This window comes from Hypomesus transpacificus, chromosome 14 (genome assembly GCF_021917145.1).
Source record: "Hypomesus transpacificus isolate Combined female chromosome 14, fHypTra1, whole genome shotgun sequence".
Lineage (NCBI taxonomy): Eukaryota > Metazoa > Chordata > Actinopteri > Osmeriformes > Osmeridae > Hypomesus > Hypomesus transpacificus.
The window spans coordinates 10,028,595-10,052,367 of NC_061073.1; the positions used below are offsets into that span (position 1 = coordinate 10,028,595).

Genomic DNA, 23,773 nt, shown 5'->3' on the forward strand with positions numbered 1-23,773 from the left:
AGACAGAAATGGTGATTCTCAACACAGAACAAAAGAGAAGCTCTAAAAATTAATTAAATCATGTACACTTTAATTCTCTCGCAGAAGAAGTCTAAAATCCTTTAAGACAAAGATATCTCTTCTTCTTTTTATGAAGGGAATTGTTTCATATACCAGAAAAAGGGACATGAAGACACAAAACTAACGGTGAAACAATCAGTCACACAGCTGGCACTCCAAATGCAATATTTGTCAAGTATAAAGGTCAGACCAATTCTTCTAGAAACTGCCATCAAGGTCATTCAGATTCAAGCAGAGACAAGGAACCTGTACATAGTCACTAACATTTCTAGACCTGTACACAATAACACACTGAAACATGTTCATCTCAATTTACTAGTCGAAGCAGATGTAGCTTAAGGAGCAGCGAACCCTCTTGCTGTTCTGTTAAAGTCTTTTGGTTCCTCTTCTTTGTTTTTGCGACCTATCAAAGCCATCTCAAACACGGTTGAAATTTTCGTCAGTGGCCTGGATGCTGCCTCCCTCAGCCGCTTGGCGTCAAACCTCGGGCTGAACAGGAGCACGGGAAGACGATGGGCAAATGCTGGGACTTCTTTAGCTACATCCTTTAAATCCTCTTTCTCATCCCCACTTTTGCTAGCTTCGATCTGCTGCATGATGTTCTCTTTGGTGGAGAACATTTGGAACAGGACAGCATCCCACATCTGAATGGTTTTGGGCTTCGGTGGTTCGCTCTCGTCTCCATCGTTGCTCCCCGACTTCTCACTCGCCTTCACGGCCGTCTTATCCTCATCTTTAGTTTCACTTATCTTGGGTCCATCTTCCTTCTTGGCTTCACTTTGACACTCTGTCTCTGGAAACTTTGGCTCCTCCACCTCCACCACCATATGCTTCTTGAGGCGCGACCAACCACTGAGTTTCGATTTCATGCCCTTTGGTTTTTTAATAACTTTAAGAAGAGGTTCTGCTGCTGGCAAATCATTGCCGGTGTCTTTCGTCTCTGAGGCTGATGAAGGAGGTGTGGAGGGAACAAGGGTGGGAACAGGTTTGACCTTGTCCTGATTTGTGTCCATCTGTTTGATCGGCATCGGACTCTCAGTAACAGCCTTTGGAGTAGCTGAGTCTTTCTCAATGGGAGTTGAAGTGGTTGACACGGTTTCTACCATTTTTGTGCTGTCAATTTGTTTGATGGGTGCTTTGATCTTGGGTGGCTCTTTAGTGTCTACTGATTGTTGACTGATTTTTGTGACAGTACCATGTACTTTTTCTGCGGTTTGCTTTGCATCTTTGGCAAGAGGTGCTTTGTTGCTGTCAGAGTTGATGTTTGCAGGAGGAAGTATGGGTGGTTTGACGCCAGTGATAGGTGTCTTTGGCTTTGGGGCATCAGGTACTGGGCTTTGCTCTGTCTTCTTTGCTGGTGTTTTAATCCCTATTTTAGTTTCTGGAGCACTAACCTTTGGTGTCTCCTGTAAAACAGGTTGGACTCTTGGTGTCTCTGCAATCTGAGGTTCATGTGAAGAAACAGTTGTGGCATCTGAAGCTTGGGAAACAACTATAGTTGGAACCATTATAGCTGGAGTGGGTGTCACTTCCTGTTTCAAAATGGTTTTGTCCTCTTTGTGGGTTTCTTCAACCAGAGGTTGTGTTTTCCCGACTGTCTCCTGCTGAGCTGTGTTCGATTCTTCCGATGCATGTGCTGTGTTTTTAGATTCTTCCTGTGTTGGTGTCTTAGACCGAGACAACCCAAATGAGGGTGTGTAACTTTGGATTCCTCCATGTGCAACATATTCAGCAGGAGTCAATCCATAATATGTTGACTTTGGTTGGTGGGCTACGTGGGTTGGTGTTTTGGGCCTTTGAAATGCTGAAGGTGAGACTTGCGGTGACGTTCCATAAATAAGAGTCTTTGGTCTCTGATTTCTGAGTGACTGAATTGGAGGCCTGGCAGGCTCATAGGTGAGGGTTTTGGGCGTCTGAGTTGCAGGAGTGGGAGGTTTTGGCCCTTCATACAAGGGAGTTTTAGGCCTCTGATATCCATAGGTTGGTGTCACATGAGACTCATATGAAGGGGTCCTAGGTCTTTGATACCCATATGAGGTTGTTGTTGGTTTTGGTGAAACATTTGTCGGAGTCTTGGGTCTCTGATGGCCCAGTGGAGCTGTGGGGGTCTTGGGTCTCTGATGGCCCAGTGGAGCCGTGGGGGTCTTGGGTCTCTGATGGCCAAGTGGAGCTGTGGGGGTCTTTGGTCTTGTGGACTTGACTACTTCTATAGTCTCTGGTCTGGGAGCATCTGGTTTAGAAACATTTTCATGTAAACTAATCACTCCATTTGGTGTAGCTGCATTTTTAGCATTCACTAGCTCATTTGATTGTTCGGTCTCTGTTGCTGGAGATGTTGGAGAGACCGGGGAAGGTGATTTTGATCTCTGTGTCTCTGTAGTAATTGGTGAGACAGCAAATAGAAGTGGATTGGGTCGTGATATTTCAAAAACAGGTGTTTTGGAACGAGTGACATGATAGGATGGAGTCTTTGGACGGCCAGAAGACGTTCTTGATAATGAAGAATCATAAGTTGGAGTCTTAGGCCTTAAGATTTCTGATGTTGGAGTTAGACCTCTCTTCACATCCGATGTTGGTGTCAAACTTCGTTTTATTTCTGATGTAGGAGTTAAAGCTCTTTTGACTTCTGATGTAGGAGTTAAAGCTCTTTTTATTTCTGATGTAGGAGTTAAAGCTCTTTTTATTTCTGATGTAGGAGTTAAAGCTCTTTTTATTTCTGATGTAGGAGTTAAAGCTCTTTTGACTTCTGATGTAGGAGTTAAAGCTCTTTTTATTTCTGATGTAGGAGTTAAAGCTCTTTTGACTTCTGATGTAGGAGTTAAAGCTCTTTTGACTTCTGATGTAGGAGTCAAACCTCTCTTCACCTCCAATGTTGGTGTCACAGTTCTTTTGACTTGAGACGTAGGAGTTAGACCTCTCTTCACATCTAATGTTGGTGTAACACTTCTTTTGATTTCTGATGTGTTAGTTAAAACTCTTTTGACTTCTGATGTAGGTGTCAGACCTCTTCTTAATTCTGATGTAGGAGTTCTTCTTTGTGTTGTTGTGCCTCCAATTGCAGATAATCCAGTAGAATCATGCAGAGGAGTTTTTATGACCTCATATGTATTTGCAGTATACATCTGAATCTGAGGAACCTCAAACATGGGTTTGGGTGATCTAGAAAGCGACGCTTTAAATGTCGGACGTGGACTCCTAGGCTTCATCAGCGGGCTTATCACAGTAGTAGGTCTTATGATCGTGTGTGAAACTGTCTCAACAACTGGAATGGGAGCTGGTATTCTCATTTCAACAGTTGGCATTGTTATTTTAGACACAGAGGAAGTTGGCCCAGGTGTCAGTGTTGTCACTGCCTGAGTGACTGACCCTGGCACCACCGGGAGCCCAGCGTGCGGGGGCGGAGGGCTGTAGAAGTACGGAGGGTGCACGTTGGCTGGAGGAGAGAAGGGCTGTGGGGAGAACAAGGCTCTTCTGCCGTATGAAATTCCCCGTTGCTGAGGATAGGGAGACGACACATGCTGATAGAGTGGTCTGACGCTGAACCTGGGCGGCTGCGAGGCATATGAAGGGGTCTCTGGGGTTTTGGGAGGAGTGGAGTGGTCGCTGTGCTCTAGGTCGGCACTCGCTTCGTTCACAGGAGACAGACTTGAGCGGAAAGGAGCTGGTGTCTGTATGGTCTGAGGTGCTGCCTTTTTCTTGGCGGATTTCTTGAGTAGTTTCTGAAGCCGGGCGTTATCTTTGCCAGGCTTGGGCAGCAGGGCTGGAGGGTACTGCTGGGCAAGCAGGGCTGGCTGGGTAACGCTGCTGTAACTGACAGCCATGACAAAACAACCCCTGTGAAGAACAGAAAACACAGAGTGAGGCCAGGATCTCTGGGAAGGGCCCTTCTTCTAGCATCAAAGTTCCAGCATTTCTAAACCTTCATTTCCACACACCCCACTAAAAAGTAGCTTTTACTTAGCAAAGGCCTCTGGTTATTAAAACATCAAGCTAATGTTTACCTCTCTTTTCCCAGACCTGTGTCAAGGTGACTATTGAAATGAACGTCACAGTGCCAAAGACCAACAGCTCGTCAACAACACCTTGTCAGCCGCTGTACGAAGACGGCTAGCAGTAGCACTTGCTGTGACAAGAACACTTCTTACCAGCTTCAGTAACTTGCTGTTGCTTTTTTTTGTTTACTTTAGAGAACTTCCCATATTGATGGTTGTGACTTTGTTTTTGTATGACGTAACTTGAATATGTTAAAGCAAACTTCCCACCTGATTATGTAATGTCATCCTGCAAATATTTAGTATTGGGATATGATGATGTGTAAATGAATGTGATTTATTTTACTTTTTTCTTAATTTGTTTTTTTACTTTTGGTTCCCGCTCAGTTTACTGTGTGTAATTCTACAGTAATTAGGAAATATGTTTGCATTAGAAAAAAGAAATCATAAAATCAATTCATTCAACTCGTTCTTTTCCAGGATACAAATGCAAACTGTCAAATGAGCAGGACACTGGCCAACCCTATGAGCCTCTGACAGTACTGTTTCTCCATGTTGACCTGTCTTCTTTACTTACAGATTTGAAAGAGACAGTATAGCAAGATATCAGTCCTCGTTTATAACAACCTATTGGTTGTATAAAATGATAGTTTAATTTGAATTTCTTTTAATCTTACATTAAAAAATACTTCTGTTCACGCCTATGCTTTCTCACACATACCTCCACATCCACTGACCTTACAAGCTGACCTTAAACCACACAAGCCTTACAAACCACAGCTAGGGCTTCACCCTGGGGGACATCGCATTATTTATGTCTTCTTTGCCATTTGCCAATTCCATTATCGTCCGTAATTTGTGTACTATTCTTTATTCTTAGATGAAATAAAAACATTTTATACTTTACTTGGCTCAGCAATGCCCTTGGAGCGATGTCATGTTTGTGGTATGTGTTTCATTAGCAATGCAGAGTGAATGCTGTAGATGTAGAGAAGGAGGCCGGTCAATTTCAACACAGCCAGCAATTAAGGCCCACAGCTGATCCTGGAAGTTTCCTCGGCCTAATTTAGGCTGAAAGCAGAGAAGAGGCCCGCTTGTCACCTGCTCCCTTCTCTTCTAAGGCTAGGTCCAGAACACACTAGGTTCTATGCATGCTAGGGTCAGAACATGCTAGGTCCAGAACACACTAGGTCCAGAACATACTAGGTCCAGAACACGCTAGGTCCAGAACATGCTAGGTCCAAAACATGCTAGGTTCAGAACACAGTGGGTCCAGAACATGCTAGGTTCAGAACACGCCAATCCCAGAACATGCTAGGTTCAGAACATGCTAGGTCCAAAACATGTTAGGTTCAGAACATGCCAAGTTTGGAACATGCTAGTTCCAGAACATGTTAGGTCTAGAGCATACTGGTTCCAGAACATGCCAGTTCCAGAACATGCTAGGTCCAGAACATGCTAGGTTCTATGCATGCTAGGGTCAGAACATGCTAAGTCCAGTACACACTAGTTCCAGAACATTCTAGGTCCAGTACACACTAGGTCCAGAACACGCCAGGTCCAATGCATACTACGTCCTGACCATGTTTGGTGCAGCTAAGACCAATCGCAAAGAAGATTTCGATTTACAGAACCCGTTAGTATGTGGGAACTTGAGTAAAATATAATTGCAACGTCACCATCCATTGTGATTTGACTACCAATGACATTAAAATGACAGAATCACATCTACAGTCTGCACATTACTTAATATGACACCCCAAATGACATTTACTTGCATATATTATGGGTTACAAAAGTGGCAGCAGAAATGCTTTTCAGCTGTCACCCAGGCTGAGCAGTAGGCCAGCCATGGCCCAGCTGAGAGACACCAACGTTCTACATGAACAGACTGAACTTGTTGCCTGACACATGAGAGGGAGGTCATCCTTTTAAGGCTGGGGTAGGTTTGGTATTTGGAACACCTCCAAGATGCAAGTTCAAAAGAGGAAAGAGTAATAATAGCCAAGCTATAAAACCAAGCATCTCACAAAGGCCTCCTGGTGTCTACCTTAAGTAAAAGAATTCTGGCCCCCCTCCAGAAAAAACACTGACGTGCAATACCATTATGAGTTTACACAGAATAATGCTTGTTAACACCTATTTGAGAACTTACCAGGTACAGAGCTTATTATAGATGGCAAACACTCCAGACTGTGTCCCCTTCAAGAGCAGAAAAAAACACATACGTTAAAGAACGTTTCGAACATTGCATCGGAAAGGAGATAGCTTGTCATATGCGTTCATGCATATTTGCAATCAAGACATTGTCCTGAACCTTGTATAATCTCACATTATCCTGGATTGCAACACCCACCAGTGCATGCCTTCAAGTCACCGGCAACAAACAATATCCAGCCTGTTTCCCAATTTGACGGTGGTCAGTATTGCATTGAAACTCTCTTAGCTCTCCAGAGACTGGTAGCTTTACAAAAAAGCCACAGTCTGCTTAGAGGCCAAGCTCAAACGGTTGTTTCAGGGTTGCCCCCTGACAATAAACAAACAGGCCTCTACAGTGCAAAAAGCGACTAGTGTTGTGTTTACCTGTGAGGGTGCAGCTCAGGGGCGCTTGGCTGCTGCCTGCTCGTCCCAGCCCGGAGTGTCAGAGCGGGAAGTTCATGTTGAGCTCAGCTCTACCCCCTTCCTCCAAATGGAAGAAACAGTCTCCATGGCAGTCCAAAAATAAACCCTGAGCCCTGTGCTTAGAATGAGCTCCGTGGTGACAGCGGACAGCCCCAGGCAGCGACGCAGGGGGCGTCCTGGGCTCCATAGATATCACCAGGGGCCGAAACCCCAGGGTGGATTGGGGGGGGGGGGGGGTGGCGGGGGGTGGGGAAACACGATTTGTCCCCCCCAATATATCACTGTAAACGTACATAACTACCGGTTAGTCATTTCATTAGTAATACTTATTATTAGTTATTTGGACAAGCTGATTATAAACACATAATAATGTTTAGTGTAGGCTATGTGATCCACTCCCCCCCAGGAACTACTCTTGAAAAAATGTCAACGTAATTGTGCCCCCAAAGTTATCCGATTTTGGCCCTTGGATATCACCTCCAGGTGGTGCCTGGACCTGCACCCCAACACTGTCAGTGTGGCGCCCCCTGCTGGGAGCTACGAGCACGCACCACCCAAGACTGCTCCAGTCCAAACCAATCCTGACTTTGATAGAAACCAATCACAGTGCTTCTGATTAAGGACAGCCTTCGTTGTGAATCAGACCAATCAAGGCCAAACAGGAAATTAAGGTGTGTAGAATGAATGGCATCACAATGCAGTTAACATTTTAATCGGATGGGTTACATGGACAGATATTTGAAATGCAGATGCCTTCTTAGCACAATGAGAAGAAAAGCTGTAGTAGTGTTACATTATTATGTCTTAATAAGTTACAATCCCAGTTGCAAAAATCCGATACCATGAACCTGGTGCACCAGTTAACACATAACCAGGAGTGTAGAACTGATTCTTCCACTGTGTAAACTTTCTCTGTTGAGATAAACAGCCTTCCGTCCTCCTGTGAGCAAACTAAACATTACGTTTCAGTCTTCCTACAGTTCCCTATACATCTTGGAAAGGGACAAGGAAGCCAGATGATTGACTGGCTGAAATTCCGATCTTGTCCTTCTCAGACCCTAGGATGATTTTGCTTAGCTAATCTGAGGGCAAATATAGAAACATGTCATCCTCACAGCCCTTCTCCAAACCTGAGCCTCGCTCTCCCCCACACAATCCATTCAGCTCCTTATTGAGTGCCAGGAGCGAGGACATTTCTCCTGTGGCCTTGCCTCCAATCCACTCTTGGCCAATAAGGCGTCTTGGGAGGTCGAGTTTCACTAAAACAGAAGGACATAATCGTGGCCGTAAATTGGCAGGATCTCACAGCCAGTCTCGCCAGCAGGGAGCTCACTTCTTTCATCTTATCTGAGGTAAGAAAGAGAGTGAGAGGAAGAGAGAGTGGTTGGAAGAGAGAATGTGGAAGTAGTGAATGAAGGACAGGGTCAAGGGCTTGGTATGGCCCTGTCCCTTTCCAGAACAGCTGAACCCACATTTGCCAAATCACTGCCACTGTGGTGGGCCACTTCAGCGTTCAAGCATGGGGTTTGGGGTCAAGGGGAAGAAGGATCATGGGAGGGATGACACTGTGAGGAGGAAACTGGAAACACGGAGGATCTTCCAATAGAGGGCCCCCCTGTTTGGTTGGTTTTTATTTTAATTGATCGTGTTCCATGACCAGCATTGAGTTTGTAGAATGGGTGTAGTTGCATGCCCGTGTAGGTTAGTTAATAGAGTCTGTTGCTTGTTTTGTTTCCTGTAGCTTGTTGGATTAAGTTGTTAAAAGATGTACGTTTCGTAATAGCCCTAGGTGTGTTTCTGTGTGTCCTCGAGGACCCATCCAGGGGAACACAACTCTGGGATCTACCAATAACCCTTTGATGCTTGTAGTTATGCTGCAGAGTTCACCTTATGGATTAACATTTCTTGAAGTAAAATCGAAAGGAATTTGAATACATTTAAAATACTGAACGTGTCCAAATCAGGAGGAAGGTTTATCAATAGATTAATATTATCAATAGTTCTCATCTATATGCTCATGAATGGGTTTAGTTGGTTAAAGAGATTGTGAAAAAGAGCCGTGGAAATATTTAGGTGTGTCTTGCAAAGCTGATGTGAGTGATCTTGATGTGAGTGATCACGTTAGAGTGCTCCCTGATGTGATCTTGTCAGGGAGCCATGGACCCACAGGACTAAGAACTAGACTGTGGAGGACAGGTCTGTAGCAGAGACACATCAGTCTGGATCACTGGAAACTAAAGTCTTGACAGTCTTTATTTGCAAACTTTTCACAACCAATCAAACATTGTACATTATTTTAAGGTACTTTCATTTGTTAATATTGATGATTTCCTTTGGGTGTTCCTCTGGGTGCCTATAGCAGGTGTTTTCAAAGAGGCAAATGTATTTCAGCAGCATGGAATCTTAGAAATGCCTAAGTGCTAGAGATGACCCGATAAGGCGTGGTTATGGATCCCACTCCAAGAGAACCTGATCTGAGGAGTCATTGGATCCTGAACCTGCTCTGAGAGACGCCTGCAGCTGCCTCTGGAGGAGTTATGATGTGGCCTTCTCGCCATGCTCAGACTGCACACCACACCAGGAACACTTTAAAAATATACCTACAAATATTTCACAGTTAAAAACAGAAAGTAGAATCGGTTTTGGCCTATACGCCAACCTGGAGTTTGGTCTGTGACAACGTCTGAACGTGTCAACCATGTGTCACCCGTGTGCTGTGACTCAAGGAATAAGATGACTGTCACTATGTTTGGCAGTCGTCTCATTTGCCATCTGAGATGCCTCTTGCATTGCGAGTGAAATTTCAGTTCAATATCTCATAGAGCTTACAAAACAGGACACAATCTCACACACATAACTAATCTCACCATCCTATTGAAAATGTTTGGGGGGCCTTGATTGGGTGTTGAGGTGGGGCAGTGACTGGCTGGGCTGGGTGGTCTTGGTTGTGAGAAGACCTTTAAGTCTGTAACACTATCCTTCGCTATATATACTGCCAGCCTGTGTGAGACCATCCCTGTGTTCCTTAGAGAGTGTCTCTCCCCTCTCACTCCAGGTGCAAAGTCCACTGTCGCCATGTCTGATACCGAGGATGTGTAAGTATTGGCTTTAATACACACCATCTACTTACCCTGTCATCCTCTTCCAGTGCCCTATAACAGCCCCTACAACAGCCCCTATAATAGCCCTTATAACAGCACCATCAGTTTACATTAAAGAGTTGTTATGGATCTCTCTAACCACGTTCTTTCTTTTTTGCTTTCAGTGTTGACGGTAAGTAATGTTTGCTTCTTTACTTTCTTTTATCATGAGTGTTCTGTTCTACAATTCCCCATCAGTCCCAACTGTACAAAGTAATGATAGTAAAATGCAACGTGTGTTTTCTGGACCATTGCCAATGTTTTATTAAACAGGAAAACACTACATTTTCAGGTTTGGCTTGACTCCTAAGGTCCGAGATGTACACTACTTTACAAACACAGACATTGACTTACAATGATGTGATACTCTTTTTTTTTTTAAATGTATTTAACCTTTATACTCTGTTATATTGAATGTGGAAAAGTGTAGCTCTGATTCCAAACCCTTCTTCCAGTTTGGAGAGAAGGGTTTCCTATCACAACCTATACTTACTAATGCATGGCACCATCATTTACCACGGGACATATTAGACCTACTAGACCTTTCATGCTCAAATACAAAATCTAAATCAACTCACGTTGAATAGTATCGATCTTCTAGCAACAGGTCCTGCAACTCTGTATGAGAAACTGCAGTTGCTTGGTCCCCTTTGACTCTGCATGTCTCAAAGTAAGGGAAGGATACTGCACCGTCATGATGCAGATGTAGCTGAACAGCCCTGGCAGAGTGTCAAAAGCCAGTAGACACAGTTGGGGCTGTTCCACTCTACATGCAGATCCTGACTGTGCAGGAGCTATGGAGGCCTGTGTTGTGTATGCTTAGCATGTATCCATGCTGAACCCATATTTACAGTTTCTTGAATTGGGTACAGCCTGGATATTTTGTTGACATTTTGCTCCTTTCTTTGCGGAAAACAAAAAAAACAAGGAGTCGATGGGGAAGGTAACAAAATTGTTTATGTAAATAACTTACGTAATTGAAAATGATCTGTACTCATCTGTCAGTCCTTACCCTCATCGTTGTGATCAATGATCTGTGTTCGACTTGTTGAGTCTTCCTGTAGTGTAAAGCATGCTAAATAACATGAATGTTATTTATTACCTTCTACTGAATTCAATAGAGATCCTAAAAGAAACAGACTTCCTCTGTATTCCTTAATCTTATTTTTTTTTTACAAGATAATTCAACTTTTTCTCATACCATCCAATGCAATGGACATTATCTGGTACATGTGAATAACAAACCAATATGCATTTTCACTTTTGTAAATATTTCACCACTGACTGCATAATGTTTCCTTCATTAACGGCTTGTTTGTTTCCTCTGCTTCACCTGGTGGTCTTTTCCTCCAAGTCCTTCAATCTATTCACCAGCCATCCCTCTCCCCCTCTCCCCCTCCCCCCTCCCTCCCTCCCTCCCTCCCTCCCTCCCTCCCTCCCTCCCTCCCTCCCTCCCTCCCTCCCTCCCTCCCTCCCTCCCTCCCTCCCTGTCTCCTCACACCTCCTCCTTCATGCTTCTATTAACCCTCTCATCACCCTTCCTCCCCCTCGTCACCCACTGCATGTGTAGCCGTAGAAGAGGAAGTTGTAGAGGAAGTTGAGGTGGCCCCAGAGGCAGCACCTGAGCCAGAGCCAGAGCCAGAGGCAGAACCAGAACCAGAACCAGAACCAGAACCAGAGCCAGAGCCAGAACCAGTGGTAGAACCAGAGCCAGAACCAGAGCCAGAACCAGAACCAGAGCCAGTGGTAGAACCAGAGCCAGAACCAGAGCCAGAACCTGAGCAGGAAGGTATGTTGCATGGGGTATTCTTTCATCCTTCGCCACAGTGGTGTGCTCCACCTGTTACAGACAGACAGACCTAACAAATACAGTACACTTTCAGGTTCCATATTTCCAATTTGAGTACCTTCTCTTCATATCTGGCCAAGCTGAAAGGAGATGGGATACAGTGTAAACACACCCTCTTCACGGTCCCTCATTCCTGCTTACAGCGCAAATCTGCTTCCAAACTGTTAGTGATGACTTGAGCTTCAATAAATATAGATACCACACCACCGCTAACTCCTAAGTTCTGATCTTTAGAGTAACAAAGGCACTGGTCATGTTAATAACCAAAGACAAGCCTACATGTACAAAAGAAACTTTGTGCATTGCTGTTATGAGTAGAGGCATTTCCACCATTGTTAAACATGAAATGAATGACAGATGGTTGAATTAGCCAAACCTTTCACTGTCACCTTTGATGGCTGATGTGAGACTGCATCAGCGTGTCAAACGTTGTAAATATATTGTTTGTTATTGCTTGTATCTCAGTAAAGGATTGTGTCTTTGTGGCTGTTCTCACATGTAGACCTGCCGTGCACATGCTAGGTGAGCACAGAACACATCATGTCCTTAAAGGGGCTGCGTGCTACTCTGCTCTAAAGGACATGTGTCCATGGAAGATACTCTGAAGTGCTAGTGGTGAACACAGTCCTCAATACTTCTTAACTTATATACTTTTCCTTTATTAGTCATTAATCGGATACATTCAGCTGATCAGTTCACCAAAGTATAATTTCTTTTGAAAAGATAAAAGTGAAAAAAAGCGAACGCTCAACTAGCAGCTAGTGAATGCGCAGCTCTCAGTGCCATTGCCATTGCTAATGCTGTGTATTTTGCTTTTGTTTTCAATGCTTGCTGCATGCAGAGGCCATTGAAGAGGAAGGTATGTGGATTAAATCAAGTTGATTCATTTTATGTTGATGTCCCGAGGTCTGAGACCTCACTGTATTGGCGGAATGTCTGCTGTGTTGGTTACACAATGTCACTCCATATTATACCCGTCTGTCAAATCAAAGAGCAACGAGAAATTGGCTGACTCCCCAAAAATATATATATACAAATGTATCGCTGAGGTTGAGGTATTTCGGAAACATACATTTCATAAGCGAATTTCTATAAAGATAATCTTAAAAAGTGGAGAAAGGGTGAGAGAATATGCAATGCTAACATTCGCTTTTCCTGCGCAGTAAACCCACTGTTCAACTCTGCTACGTCACTCACGATTCGCATGGCATGTAAACAAACTCATTTTAAGAACAACAATACACTTTCATGGTTTGTTTTTGTATTAATTAGTAGACCACATATCAGCGGTCTTGCTTTGGAAAATGGTGTGGGGGTCAAGCCAAAAACATAACAGATTTTAATCTCTTTATGATCTGACAACCTTTGAAGACCTGGATTTCGTTTTACAGCTTTTATTTTGAGCTCACTGTAAACTCACACACACAGAGCCTGCCCTGACCACACACGTCCAAACATTTAACGACCATAACATTCTACGTGTTTTTGTGAAGTTTGAATTTCTGTTTTATGTTTCTTGTCATTCAAAGAACTAACCCACTTTTAATTGAAATGAAGACAACTATTTTGACTTTTGTATTGCTGATTCATGACATTAATTACACATCAAATACAATCATTGAATCATCGAAACATTGATATCATTCAATTAATGCCTGACTATGTTTGCCTGAAATGAATGAGTGCTTAAATTGCTCCTGTGTGCATTTTTAACCCAATAACATACCTGTCCTCCTCTTCATCTCCTAACGCACAGACGAGAAGCCCAAGTTCAAGTAAGTCATCATCTTTTCACGTAACCCAATTTCAACCGATTTCTTTGAAAAAACAATCAGCCATCTAACACATTTACTCATGAAACAACCACTCTTTATTTTGATATTACTGCTCTGGTGATTAACACATTGAATCCACGTATCTTTCCATAGGGCACCAAAGATCCCTGATGGCGAAAAAGTGGACTTTGATGTGAGTAAACCTGTATTATATACATCCATGATACTAACCTATATGAACTTACCTGCATCATATCCATCTTCCCTTTGCTGACACGGTGTTGTGGTCTGAGTTGGGTTGACGGAGGTCTGTTCTCCAACAGGACATCCAGAAGAAGCGTCAGAACAAGGACCTGGTGGAGCTGCAGGGGCTGATCGATGCTCACTTCGAGCACAGGAAGAAGGAGGAGGAGGAGCTTATTGCCCTCAAGGACAGAATCGTAAGTTCCAGAAACATCCGTCTCTTGCGTGCGGACACTAATAAGGTGGGAGAGTGGAGGACCCAATCATGGGGTATGCGCCCCATATTTTGGAAACCACTTCTATAAGCTCTAACATTAAGGTATACAGGACAAATATTTTTACCAATTATATAATAAGTAGTGCTGTCAAACGATTAAAATATTTAATCGCGATTAATCGCATTAATGTCATAGTTAACTCGCGATTAATCAATTAATCGCACATTTTTATCTATTCTAAATGTCCCTTGATTTATTTTTGTCCCATTCTTTTTTCAAATTTTAAAGCTCTTAACATGGAAAAGTGGTTCGGATTGCTTCGTGCAAATATTTTTTTTATTAAAAACAACATTGCAATCGCCTGGCTTTGACGAGGGGGCGGAGAATTCGCATGAATCGCATCAGCTGTGTGCTTGGCCATCAAGTGGTATTTCAGACTGGACGTGCTGCAATGATAGCTCAGTTAACAACGACAAAACACACAGATCACTTTGGTCTTGTCAATGGAACCAATTGGCAACTTTTTAAAAGTAAACTTTCCATTCAGAATCTTATTGGCATCCATTTCGGCGTCTCGCGCTCGCCATCCACTCAAAACGTAACGTTAGCCTACTACCAGAGAATGTCTAATATCCATAAACGGGCTCTGCTACTACTCTTTAGCCGGCTCGCAAGCCAAACAAGTGTGTGTAGCGTGCCTGTTGTTTTATTTCCGGTCTAGCTAGATCCTCAGTGGTGTTGTAGTCTTTCTAACGTCTGTAATTGTTGCAACATCATGTGAAAAAAACTACAAAGTTTGCTAGGCCAAAAAGAGCGTTAATCGCGCGATAAAAAAATTGACGCTGTTAATTTGGGTTTGCGTTAACGCCGTTAATAACGCGTTAAACTGACAGCACTAATAATAAGATAATAATAATAATGTATTTATATAGCACATTTCATACAAGAATTGCAGCTTAAGGTGCATCAATAAAAACAATAAAACAAGTGATAAAAGTAATAATTAAAATAGCAAACAATAATATAACTAATAAAAGTAGCAAAACCCTTCTGAGATAAAATGTGTTAATTATATCTTGTGTTTGTTAATGTATTTGTGTAAGCATATACTGCATATTTCATCTTCTTCAGGTTTGTGTCAGGGAAATTCATATTGTCTAAAACATAGTTCCCCCTTGCTGTGGTTGACCATGCAGGTCTCTAAGGCACATGTATCTCTGAGGTGACTGTGTAAAGGTAACCAGTGCTCCTGTGTGTGAGATGACTGTGTAAAGGTAACCATTGCTCCTGTGTGCTGCCTGCAGGAGAAGCGCAGAGCAGAGAGAGCAGAGCAGCAGAGGATCAGAGCTGAGAAGGACAAGGAACGCCAGGCCAGACGTGAGGTCTGTCTCCACAACATGACCTGTCTGTCTCCACAACATGACCTGTCTGTAACCACAACATAACCTGTCTGTCTCCACAACATGACCTGGTCATGTACTGCCCCACACTGCTGCCCCACAGTACTGCCCCACACTGCTGCCTCACCCTGCTGCCCCACACTGCTGCCTCACCCTGCTGCCCCACACTGCTGCCTCACCCTGCTGCCCCACACTGCTGCTTCACCCTGCTGCCCCACACTGCTGCCTCACCCTGCTGCCCCACACTGCTGCCTCACCCTGCTGCCCCACACTGCTGCCTCACCCTGCTGCCCTACACTGCTGCCTCACCCTGCTGCCCCACCCTGCTGCCCCACAGTACTGCCTCACCCTGCTGCCCCACACTGCTGCCTCACCCTGCTGCCCCACACTGCTGCCTCACCCTGCTGCCCCACACTGCTGCCTCACCCTGCTGCCCCACCCTGCTGCCCCACAGTACTGCCCCACAGTACTGCCCCACACTGCTGCCCCACACTGCTCAGCAAGCAGACAGAGCTCACATCAACCTGGTGCTCTGACCACGTCCACAGGAGGAGAGGCTGATGAGGGAGGAGGCAGATGCCAAGAAGAAGGCTGATGAGGACGCTAAGAAGAAGTCTGCGCTGTCCAACATGGGCTCCAACTACAGCAGCCACCTGCAGAAGGTAAGCCCTTGTCTGCTCCTCCCACAAACACACAGGGATTCCTCCTGATGGGAAACGCAGCAGTCACAGGTAGGATGGAGATGTGCGTGTTGTGACTTCTTCTCTGTCTCACGCCAGGCCGACTCCAAGAGAGGAGGAAAGAAAGAGACTGAGAGAGAGAAGAAGAAGAAGATCTTGGCTGGCAGACGCAAGGCTGCGAACATCGACCATCTGAACGAGGAGAAACTGAGGTAAGAAACTATTTTTTACACAGTTGGAGTCTACGTACCGTGTTGGATGTACAGTTTGGTGTTAAGGATTGTTCTCTGTGGGAAGACAGGTAGTGTAAATAACTGTCTTCATCGATCAAAGCTGTTTTTCTCACCTGTGCTGTCACTCTGCCCCAGGGAGAAGGCTAAGGAGCTGCATGATTGGATGACCTCCCTGGAGTCTGAGAAGTTTGACCACCTGGAGAGGCTGAAGAAGCAGAAATATGAGGTGAGTTACAAGAGCATCCCTGTAAGGAAGACCTTGCTAACCATTTCTTTCAAGTACCAACTGTATGTTTATACTGAACTGTAGAATGTAATCTTACTGTCATCTGAATTTCACCCCATCGCTCAAGAGCTGAACTGATAGGACAAGACTGGCTCCAACCTCAGAATATTAAATGCTCGAGAGATTTTAGAAATTGTCCAAAGGCTATAACTGGTATTTGGCAAGAACGTGGTTTATCAACTGGAATGGCCCTGCAGGGTAAACTGTATATTGCCATTGGAAGTTCAAGCCATACTTCAGTACAGTAAAGGAGGGTTGACAATGCAAGTCCCACAGTTACTTTGGAAGCCTCAAGCCGTCTCAGATATGAACACAGGTCTGCTTTAATCTTCAGGTCACAAGCCTGCGTAAGAGAGTGGAGGAGCTCAGTAAATTGTAAGTAGCGCTGAGGAGGTGTTGTAGCTCAGGGTCTCCCCCCCTCCCGGTGCATGGTCTGCTTCGTCAGCATGGGAACTTCCTGAGAAGCACTGGGGCAGAGCAGGACAAGGACATCCTGGAGGCCTGACAACACACTACGATTAGCAGTTGACGTAAACAAGGGTGATGGTCACGCTCAGGTACAACAGCCAAGACGAGAAATGTGTTTGAGGACTTCTCTCAAACAAATGAAGGATGAAATATTTGAAATATTCCCCCCTAAATTAAACATATATTAGATTTGAAATAACCCAAACAACAAGCATTGAAATTGACAACAAAAACAAAATAAGTTAGCTGTTGTATCTGAACCCAGTTTTAGGAGTGGTTTGGGCCTACTCCTTTCAGCATCTGCTGTCTGTGCTACATTCCAGTCAGCCTAGCCAGGTCTTAATGAATGGAGTTTTACAAGGTAAGTGACTGGGTTCAGATTTCAAAACACTGACAGCGTCTCTAACCTGTCTCCATCCCCTTCCTCGGCCAGCTGTGAAATCAACTCTGAGACACAAACATTACATGACCCATCTCAAGCCCAAGATTCTCAACTTGACTCTTTTCACTTCAAGAAACTGAACTGACAGCTCAGATAGCTGATGTTTAGCAGCCCTCCCTGGTGTCTGTGAGGTGCGTGTTCTCCGGGTTGGTTTCCCATCAGCACCCCAGGCATCCTCGGTCTGCAGGGCGATCCCTGGAGAGGGCGTCTCCTCCAGAGGTAACACCACTATGGTCACTGTTAAACACACTGATGTGTCGTTTCCAGGTCCTCTCTCTCAGGAATCGCATTGACGAGTTACAGAAGCAGTAAGTACTGTGGCCCCACAGGCATCAGCCCAGTTCCACACACATGCTGACCCAAGCATGGGAATTCAGTTGGAATTCAATTCAGTTAATCTGATTACCATGCAGAGTTAAAAGGTTCTGTAAATTTAACGTTTAACTTGACCGTCCGTAGAATGATCCCGTTATACTCCAGTCAGCATGACATGGATGTCATAACTGTTAAGGGCAGTTCATGTCAGTTCATGGTGTAAAAATCCTAGATAAAAGATCCTAGAGATTAAACACGGTTGAGTTTCCTTCTGATAAGATTTATCATGTACAATTAAACAATCTACAAAAATAAAACAATTTGTGCATTGTCGCATTTTTCTAGATTGTCTAATTGGACACTGGAAGTTGGAGTACTCATGTACTCAGTCACAATCTCAAACACTAGTTATGCTTCTTTGATCACATACTGACAACCTCCCTGCCAGAGGATTGAGGTCAACATCCAGGCTGTTGATGACAGGCTGATTGGGTGTGAACCAAGAGGTCCCCAGCGTGAGCATCACTTCCTGTCCTGCGATGCCACATAGACAGATGTACCTGGTCTATGTGCTCTGTGTTGTGGGGCTTTGTCACATTGTCACTTTAAGGGCAAAGAGAACATGAATAAAAGAAAACTGTCCATTTGTTTGTGTTTTTAGTAACTAGTAAGTGTAATTAAATATTTCCCAGAGGGAAATATGCCTCAATCAGGTAGTTCATGGTTCTTTGCTCTCTTGCTTGCTAATGTATCCATGCCGTAAAGTGTACCATCCAGACACGTTATCGCATAAAACTCCATGAGTCTTTACGACCCAGAGGTCAAACGGTTCATGGATTATTATGGAATAAGGTATTGTTCATCTATGCCCGCCTCGTCAACACAGTTGTACTGTATGTGGGTAAGTCCTGCATGTGGTGACACACCAGTGTGCATTTCAATTCGTCAAATGGTTTGCAGTGGTTTGTTGTGATTTTCTCATTGTTGACATTTACAGATGGGCCGATTATTTGATCTCAATAGTCTAAATGACACAAACTATTTCAGACAGTTTGTTCAGTAGGCCTATAGTAAAATAGCGTAATTATTTTCTGGGCGAGAAAGCAAATGCTGCGTTGTGCTTTGTAATTCCTCACTTGGTTTCTCTCTTGTGTTTTTGACACATTACAGCAGCAAGAAGGGAGCAGCCGCTCGCCGCAGAAAGTAAACGGTTTTATCCCGCCACTAGCAGCCCAAACTGCCGCTGCACCGGACACAAGTCGTCTACTGCAGACACGTACACTATCGCTAAGGGCATCGCTCAGACAACTCTGACCCAGAGTCTTACTGTTTGTTTCACAAAAGTCGTGCTACAACCAGCAAGAGGTCGTTAGCTGTTGTTGTAGGAACATCTGTCATCACTCTTTCAAGCCCTGGACTGTTTGGTTCTCAGTATTTTTGTAAATAAAGTGTGACTCTCCAGCCTATGTCTGTAGCTGTTATTATTCAAAACTCAATAAAGATCAGTATTTGTAACCATGTAAAAATGTGTTCAATGAGTAAAGCTCTCAATATCTTAGATATATAAGATATGTAAGATATAGGCTACTGTATAATATGTCCCCAGTTGATGGCTATTCAAAACAATAGCCTACAATGCTTCAAATGTGTTCAGTATGTAGGCCTACCAAGGATTTGGGTGGGTCTGTGCACAAATGTGCTGTGATTTCAAGAACCTAAAGAAGGTGAAGGCTCTATTGATGATTGACAGGCCTATTCAGCTCATGGAAAATAATTAGAACACATGTCAAGATTGTTCTATGAAGACAGCAAACTAGGGCTCCAACTCCTGTAATAAAATGTAGGCTTATTAATTTAGCAGACGCTAAATTAAAAAGCGTGCAGGTCAAGGTAGCCTATAGGTCATATAGCCGGCTTGTGCTCTCGCCTTGTGTATATGAAGTTTGAGAATGCATGTGTGGTAGCTGGCACCTATTGGACCAAAAGGGGGTTGGATCCGAGTCATAAAAATATACAAGGAGATGGTAGGAAAGTCAGGTGAAATCGCTTGTTCCGGTCCGGACAGAAGGCAGGTGCACACCGTAAATCCACGCAGCAGGCCGTTCTGGATTGTTTGCTTCGAAACTTTCGGTAAGAGTATGGTGCGTTTGTTTAATGTTAGTAGGTGTTGGATATAGGCCTGTGTAGGTTATATGGGAGTGCGTATCCGTTCTACGATTTACATTAAGTTAAAGACAATGTTATATCCTACTCTTTTGATATTAAATACAAATTGTTTTAATAGCCAATGTGTTTGTATTATAAAGAGCGTCAGGAGGTCTTTGTTAGTTTGCCCACGTTTCCGCTGTAGTTCATGGTACGTCCTCATGATGACGCTTTTACGCTTTATATCCTTCATTCCTGACTGGCAATCCAGGCTGTTTGGCCGAGGGAGGGTGGGAGGGAGGGTATTTTTGTTTGTAAGATGATACATTTGGACATTTCTGAAGAATATTGCAGCAATAATCGGTAATGTGTGGCATAGCCTGCCTACTTTCTCTTATAAACAGGGTTGGAAATGTAGACCTATTGTAGCCTATTAGTTTTTACGCAGCATAATAATGACCAAACGGTTCACCAAGTTATGTGACACATCTATAAATAGCATAGACCCCAGACTTGTAAAGTTTGCTCAGGGATATCTGTGATTTACTTACTGATTATTTTATATTCCGTGTGAACCGTAATGAATATCTCTTATCAATTCAAATGGAAATCTAAAAGATTAATGATGAGGTGTAAAATATTTTTACGACAAACTAAGGCCTCAGTAAATTCGTAATGAGCGCAGCCTACAGCCGGTAGATTGTAATCGAATAGGGCCTATATTTTGTTTCATTTTCCTCAGGACTATTAAAGCATACAAGTGCCAAATTGACTTCAATTATTCCGATGTATAATTATTTTGAAATTTATAGGCCTACCATTGTAAGTCAGATAAACCTCTAGTCTAATGACCAATATGAATGTGTGCAGCAGGCCTGCATAAGCTAATTAACGGTTCAACTGCTAAAGTAGCCCGAAAACGAGTACAACGAAAAAGTTCCTTGTCTTAAAATGTTTAGTTTTTTTTACATATTTACCAAGGCTTTTGTGTATTAAAAAATTAATAAATATATATATATATATATACACTTATTGCTATTAAGACTATTCGCTTGACAGCATGGCTGTGATTGTATCGTTGGTTTCTCTTGCACTGGCATGTAATTGTTATGCTTTGTGGGTTAGTCTAAATCAAATAAAAGGGTTTCACCCGGCTGGTTCAAATGTCCCCCTGTCCACAGCTTTGGATATTAGCGTCTGATAAACAGGTATATAGGTCCAACTGACAATGAATGATGAAGCATATTTTGTATAAATAGCCATACTCATTTATTCGTTCTAACTTTGACGTTCACTCATATTAAACTGTATAAATATAAAGAGTAACATTCCACATAACAAACAAACAGGCATTAAATACATTCAAATGTGTTTTCCTTTTCTTTGTTTCCGTAACAAATCGGCTCTTATTTACACATAATATACAAAAATGGTCCTCTAATACATGGCAAGGAAAAATAACGTTGACACACAAGTCTAAGGAAGTGGTCAATCGTTATTATTATTACATTATTAATTAATTTGGGTTAGGATTGTTTAAATAGGTCTAGCCTATATCTCACAAAACGCATGACGTGACCCCAAGATGCACGTTAGCAATGAACCATAAGGAATTGAAAACCACTCTTTTTAGCGTAATAGGACAGACTACTGACCCCTTGGCCATTCTGCCTCCCTTCTGCAATAGTGTCACTGACTGTCCGTCCTCGCTGACTTCATTTACTGTAAAGGAATTGATTTGTCTCCATCAAGGCACTACAATAAGCCACATGTAAATGGTGTTTTCACAACACTTGATAAATGGGGTTGGGGCCGTGGGACTGGCGGGGGCAGTTGGTCGGTGACGGCACAGATGCAGGCTCGCTCAGGATAGATCCCTCGTGGGGAGAACAGGAACCCTCGGAACCCTCAACTGACAACAGAGTGCACGCGGAGGTATCTGTCGAAATTCTCTGAACTATGCTGGATAGACAATCCAAACTAGATATGACTGCGTGCTTGTCACTTCTTGAAACAGCTGTAACAAAGATGGAAAACAAAGCGGTTAGATAACTCAAATGTCATAGTCCACCCTGGTTTAAATTCTGTCATGATTTGTAGGCCTGTGAAATAACAGAATTATATTGTTTTTCACAACTGCATTCATTCATGTGCTGAGTAACTTACCATTTGGCGTTTCGTTGAAATAAGAGCTGTCAAAGTTGCTTCGCCTTGCTGATGCGCATGTGGGCCCGTCCATCTGGGGGAAACAGAACAGCAGTCATGTCCACGTCCACATGCTTCTAGACTGTCCTTTAATCGCTGACATCGTTTTACTTACATAGAACAAACGAAATTAGCTTTAATGTGGAAATTATTCAACTTAAAAAAAATGCTGCAACTCACCATTCCATCAGAACAGTTGGACCGTGGGCTCGAGGCGTCCGAGTCCCCGCTGTAGTGGTCCATCACCGGGTAGTAGTTATCGTCCTGACCTCGCAGCAGAGACTGCAGGGACTCGATGTAACTGATTGCGTTTCTGAGGATCTCTACCTTGGGCAGCCTCTGGTTGGGGTTGGTAGACGTGCATCTCTTCAGGGTCTCAAAGGCATCGTTGACCTTGCCCAACCGTCTCCGCTCCCGCATAGTGGCAGCCTTCCTGCGGTCCGCGTTGGTGGTTTTTCTCTTGCATGCTTTACATGCCCACAGAAGGCATCTCCCAGCCTGGTGGTGCCCGCTCGGTGCCCGGATATGTTCGTCCTCGTTGTGGAGATGGTCGTCTGGCTTTAAAAGACCCACGTGGACCAGCCTCGGGTCCAGGTCTTCGAAGAAGTGCATGTCACTTGTGTTGAAGCAGGGGTCGTCGTAAAAATCATCAGCAGAGTTGATGGGGAAGGAAATATCCGACAATTCCATCTCTCACTTTCAACTTCTATTCCAACTTTGTAACAATGTAGTTGTCCCCAGTTGTCAACTGGGATAACACGTTAACGAAACGTCAACAAAACAAATCTTCTCAACTTAGAGGTTGAGAGGGAGGCTAGAGTAGGCCTATGCTTTAACCACGAGAGCACAACAACGATGTTAAGGAGGAATGTGGTTATCTAAGTCAACTTTAGTCCTCGTTTACCCTCTGGGTACCTGTTGCTGATGTTGGAAAGACAACTAGCTTTTATGCTCGGTTTGAGAAGCAGGGGCGTGTTCAACATTTCTGACATCTGTGTGAACTGGCCAATAGGCGCACAGAAGGGGTGCACAGGGAGGGGTTTACAACTTCACGCTAATTAGTGTAAGCTACAAGTACTCTTTACTGCCGGAGGTTAATAAAAGGATACAATTATGAAAATAAAGAAACATCTAAAACTAAATCTAATTTGGGAAATACATAGTGTTATTTTCTAAAAGTGAAATCAGTGGAAGAAATGTAGGCAACATTATGAAACGACGTATAGGCTATCTAAGGGACACAATGAAAAAGAGAATCTTGATTTGAAATACTAATCGAAACAGCCTACTATATGTACAGCTCTTTTATTCATAGCCTCTTAAAGATAAGTCATATGAAATAGCCTAGCCAACAGGCTAATCGCAAAAACATCACTGGGATAGGAGGATGCATTCATATTTTTTTAATTAAAAGTGTGACATAGTGCGACAAGTGTGACATTGCCTTGCGCTAAACGCATCGCCGTGCGCTGCCGCCTCAACGTGCGCTGACGCCGCGCAGCTAGAGGGTAGAGGTTCAGTTGGGCCCTGTCGGTACTCAGGCGGGTTCTCCCCGGGCCTGTCGGTGTGAAGTTTGCATGTTCTCCCCGTGCTTACATAGGTTTCACAAAGAACACAATATAATAAAGGCATATCAAATCGAAGCCAGGACATAGACGGGACATGCATTTAAGAAGTGCTGCTGATTCGCCTGACGTCCA

General features: G+C 43.7%; 4 protein-coding genes across 8 annotated transcripts in view; 2 read left to right on the forward strand and 2 right to left on the reverse strand.

The window, feature by feature from the left end:
* Positions 1–4,958, forward strand: part of lsp1a (lymphocyte specific protein 1 a) — a 26,233-nt gene extending 21,275 nt beyond the window's left edge. The window contains exon 13 of the mRNA XM_047034699.1: positions 4,076–4,958. Within this exon, the coding sequence (XP_046890655.1) occupies positions 4,076–4,098 (23 nt within the window). The 3' untranslated portion in view covers positions 4,099–4,958. The remainder of the gene's footprint in view (positions 1–4,075) is intronic.
* prr33 (proline rich 33) lies at positions 50–6,890 on the reverse strand. Of its 2 annotated transcripts, XM_047034693.1 has the most exons (4): positions 6,636–6,790; positions 6,208–6,254; positions 2,782–3,894; positions 50–2,661 (listed from the first exon to the last, which is right to left on the reverse strand). In XM_047034693.1, exons 3-4 carry the CDS (start codon positions 3,879–3,881, stop codon positions 396–398), a joined length of 3,366 nt encoding a protein of 1,121 aa, XP_046890649.1. In that variant the 5' UTR covers positions 3,882–3,894; positions 6,208–6,254; positions 6,636–6,790; the 3' UTR covers positions 50–395. The 2 variants fall into 2 exon arrangements, with proteins under 2 accessions (XP_046890649.1, XP_046890648.1); XM_047034692.1 differs by having other exon boundaries at positions 50–3,894; positions 6,636–6,890.
* Positions 6,891–7,982: 1,092 nt separating this feature from the next.
* On the forward strand, positions 7,983–19,184 carry tnnt3a (troponin T type 3a (skeletal, fast)). Of its 4 annotated transcripts, XM_047034694.1 has the most exons (14): positions 8,008–8,026; positions 9,730–9,769; positions 9,940–9,947; positions 11,385–11,603; positions 12,505–12,522; positions 13,420–13,438; positions 13,592–13,631; positions 13,762–13,878; positions 15,204–15,281; positions 15,848–15,961; positions 16,079–16,191; positions 16,348–16,438; positions 16,833–16,873; positions 18,894–19,184. In XM_047034694.1, exons 2-14 carry the CDS (start codon positions 9,750–9,752, stop codon positions 18,928–18,930), a joined length of 915 nt encoding a protein of 304 aa, XP_046890650.1. In that variant the 5' UTR covers positions 8,008–8,026; positions 9,730–9,749; the 3' UTR covers positions 18,931–19,184. The 4 variants fall into 4 exon arrangements, with proteins under 4 accessions (XP_046890653.1, XP_046890650.1, XP_046890651.1 ...); XM_047034695.1 differs by lacking the exon at positions 12,505–12,522; XM_047034696.1 differs by lacking the exons at positions 11,385–11,603; positions 12,505–12,522 and adding an exon at positions 10,743–10,757 and having other exon boundaries at positions 8,010–8,026.
* Positions 19,185–21,113: 1,929 nt separating this feature from the next.
* myod1 (myogenic differentiation 1) lies at positions 21,114–22,987 on the reverse strand. The gene is made up of 3 exons (XM_047033892.1): positions 22,254–22,987; positions 22,035–22,107; positions 21,114–21,885 (listed from the first exon to the last, which is right to left on the reverse strand). The coding sequence occupies exons 1-3, from the start codon at positions 22,761–22,763 to the stop codon at positions 21,653–21,655; spliced, it is 816 nt and encodes a 271-aa protein (XP_046889848.1). The 5' UTR covers positions 22,764–22,987; the 3' UTR covers positions 21,114–21,652.
* Positions 22,988–23,773: the final 786 nt, after the last annotated feature.

Bases quoted from the DNA above. Each gene is read 5' to 3' on its own strand.
- prr33 (XM_047034692.1), bottom strand. From the start codon at position 3,881: ATGGCTGTCAGTTACAGCAGCGTTACCCAGCCAGCCCTGCTTGCCCAG.
- tnnt3a (XM_047034694.1), top strand. From the start codon at position 9,750: ATGTCTGATACCGAGGATGT. The intron at 15,282-15,847 runs GTCTGTCTCCAC...CCACGTCCACAG, and splicing joins AACGCCAGGCCAGACGTGAG to GAGGAGAGGCTGATGAGGGA. The intron at 16,192-16,347 runs GTAAGAAACTAT...ACTCTGCCCCAG, and splicing joins CTGAACGAGGAGAAACTGAG to GGAGAAGGCTAAGGAGCTGC.
- myod1 (XM_047033892.1), bottom strand. From the start codon at position 22,763: ATGGAATTGTCGGATATTTCCTTCCCCATCAACTCTGCTGATGATTTT. The intron at 22,108-22,253 runs GTGAGTTGCAGC...TGTTTCCCCCAG, and splicing joins CCAACTGTTCTGATGGAATG to ATGGACGGGCCCACATGCGC. The intron at 21,886-22,034 runs GTAAGTTACTCA...TCTTTGTTACAG, and splicing joins TTTCAACGAAACGCCAAATG to CTGTTTCAAGAAGTGACAAG.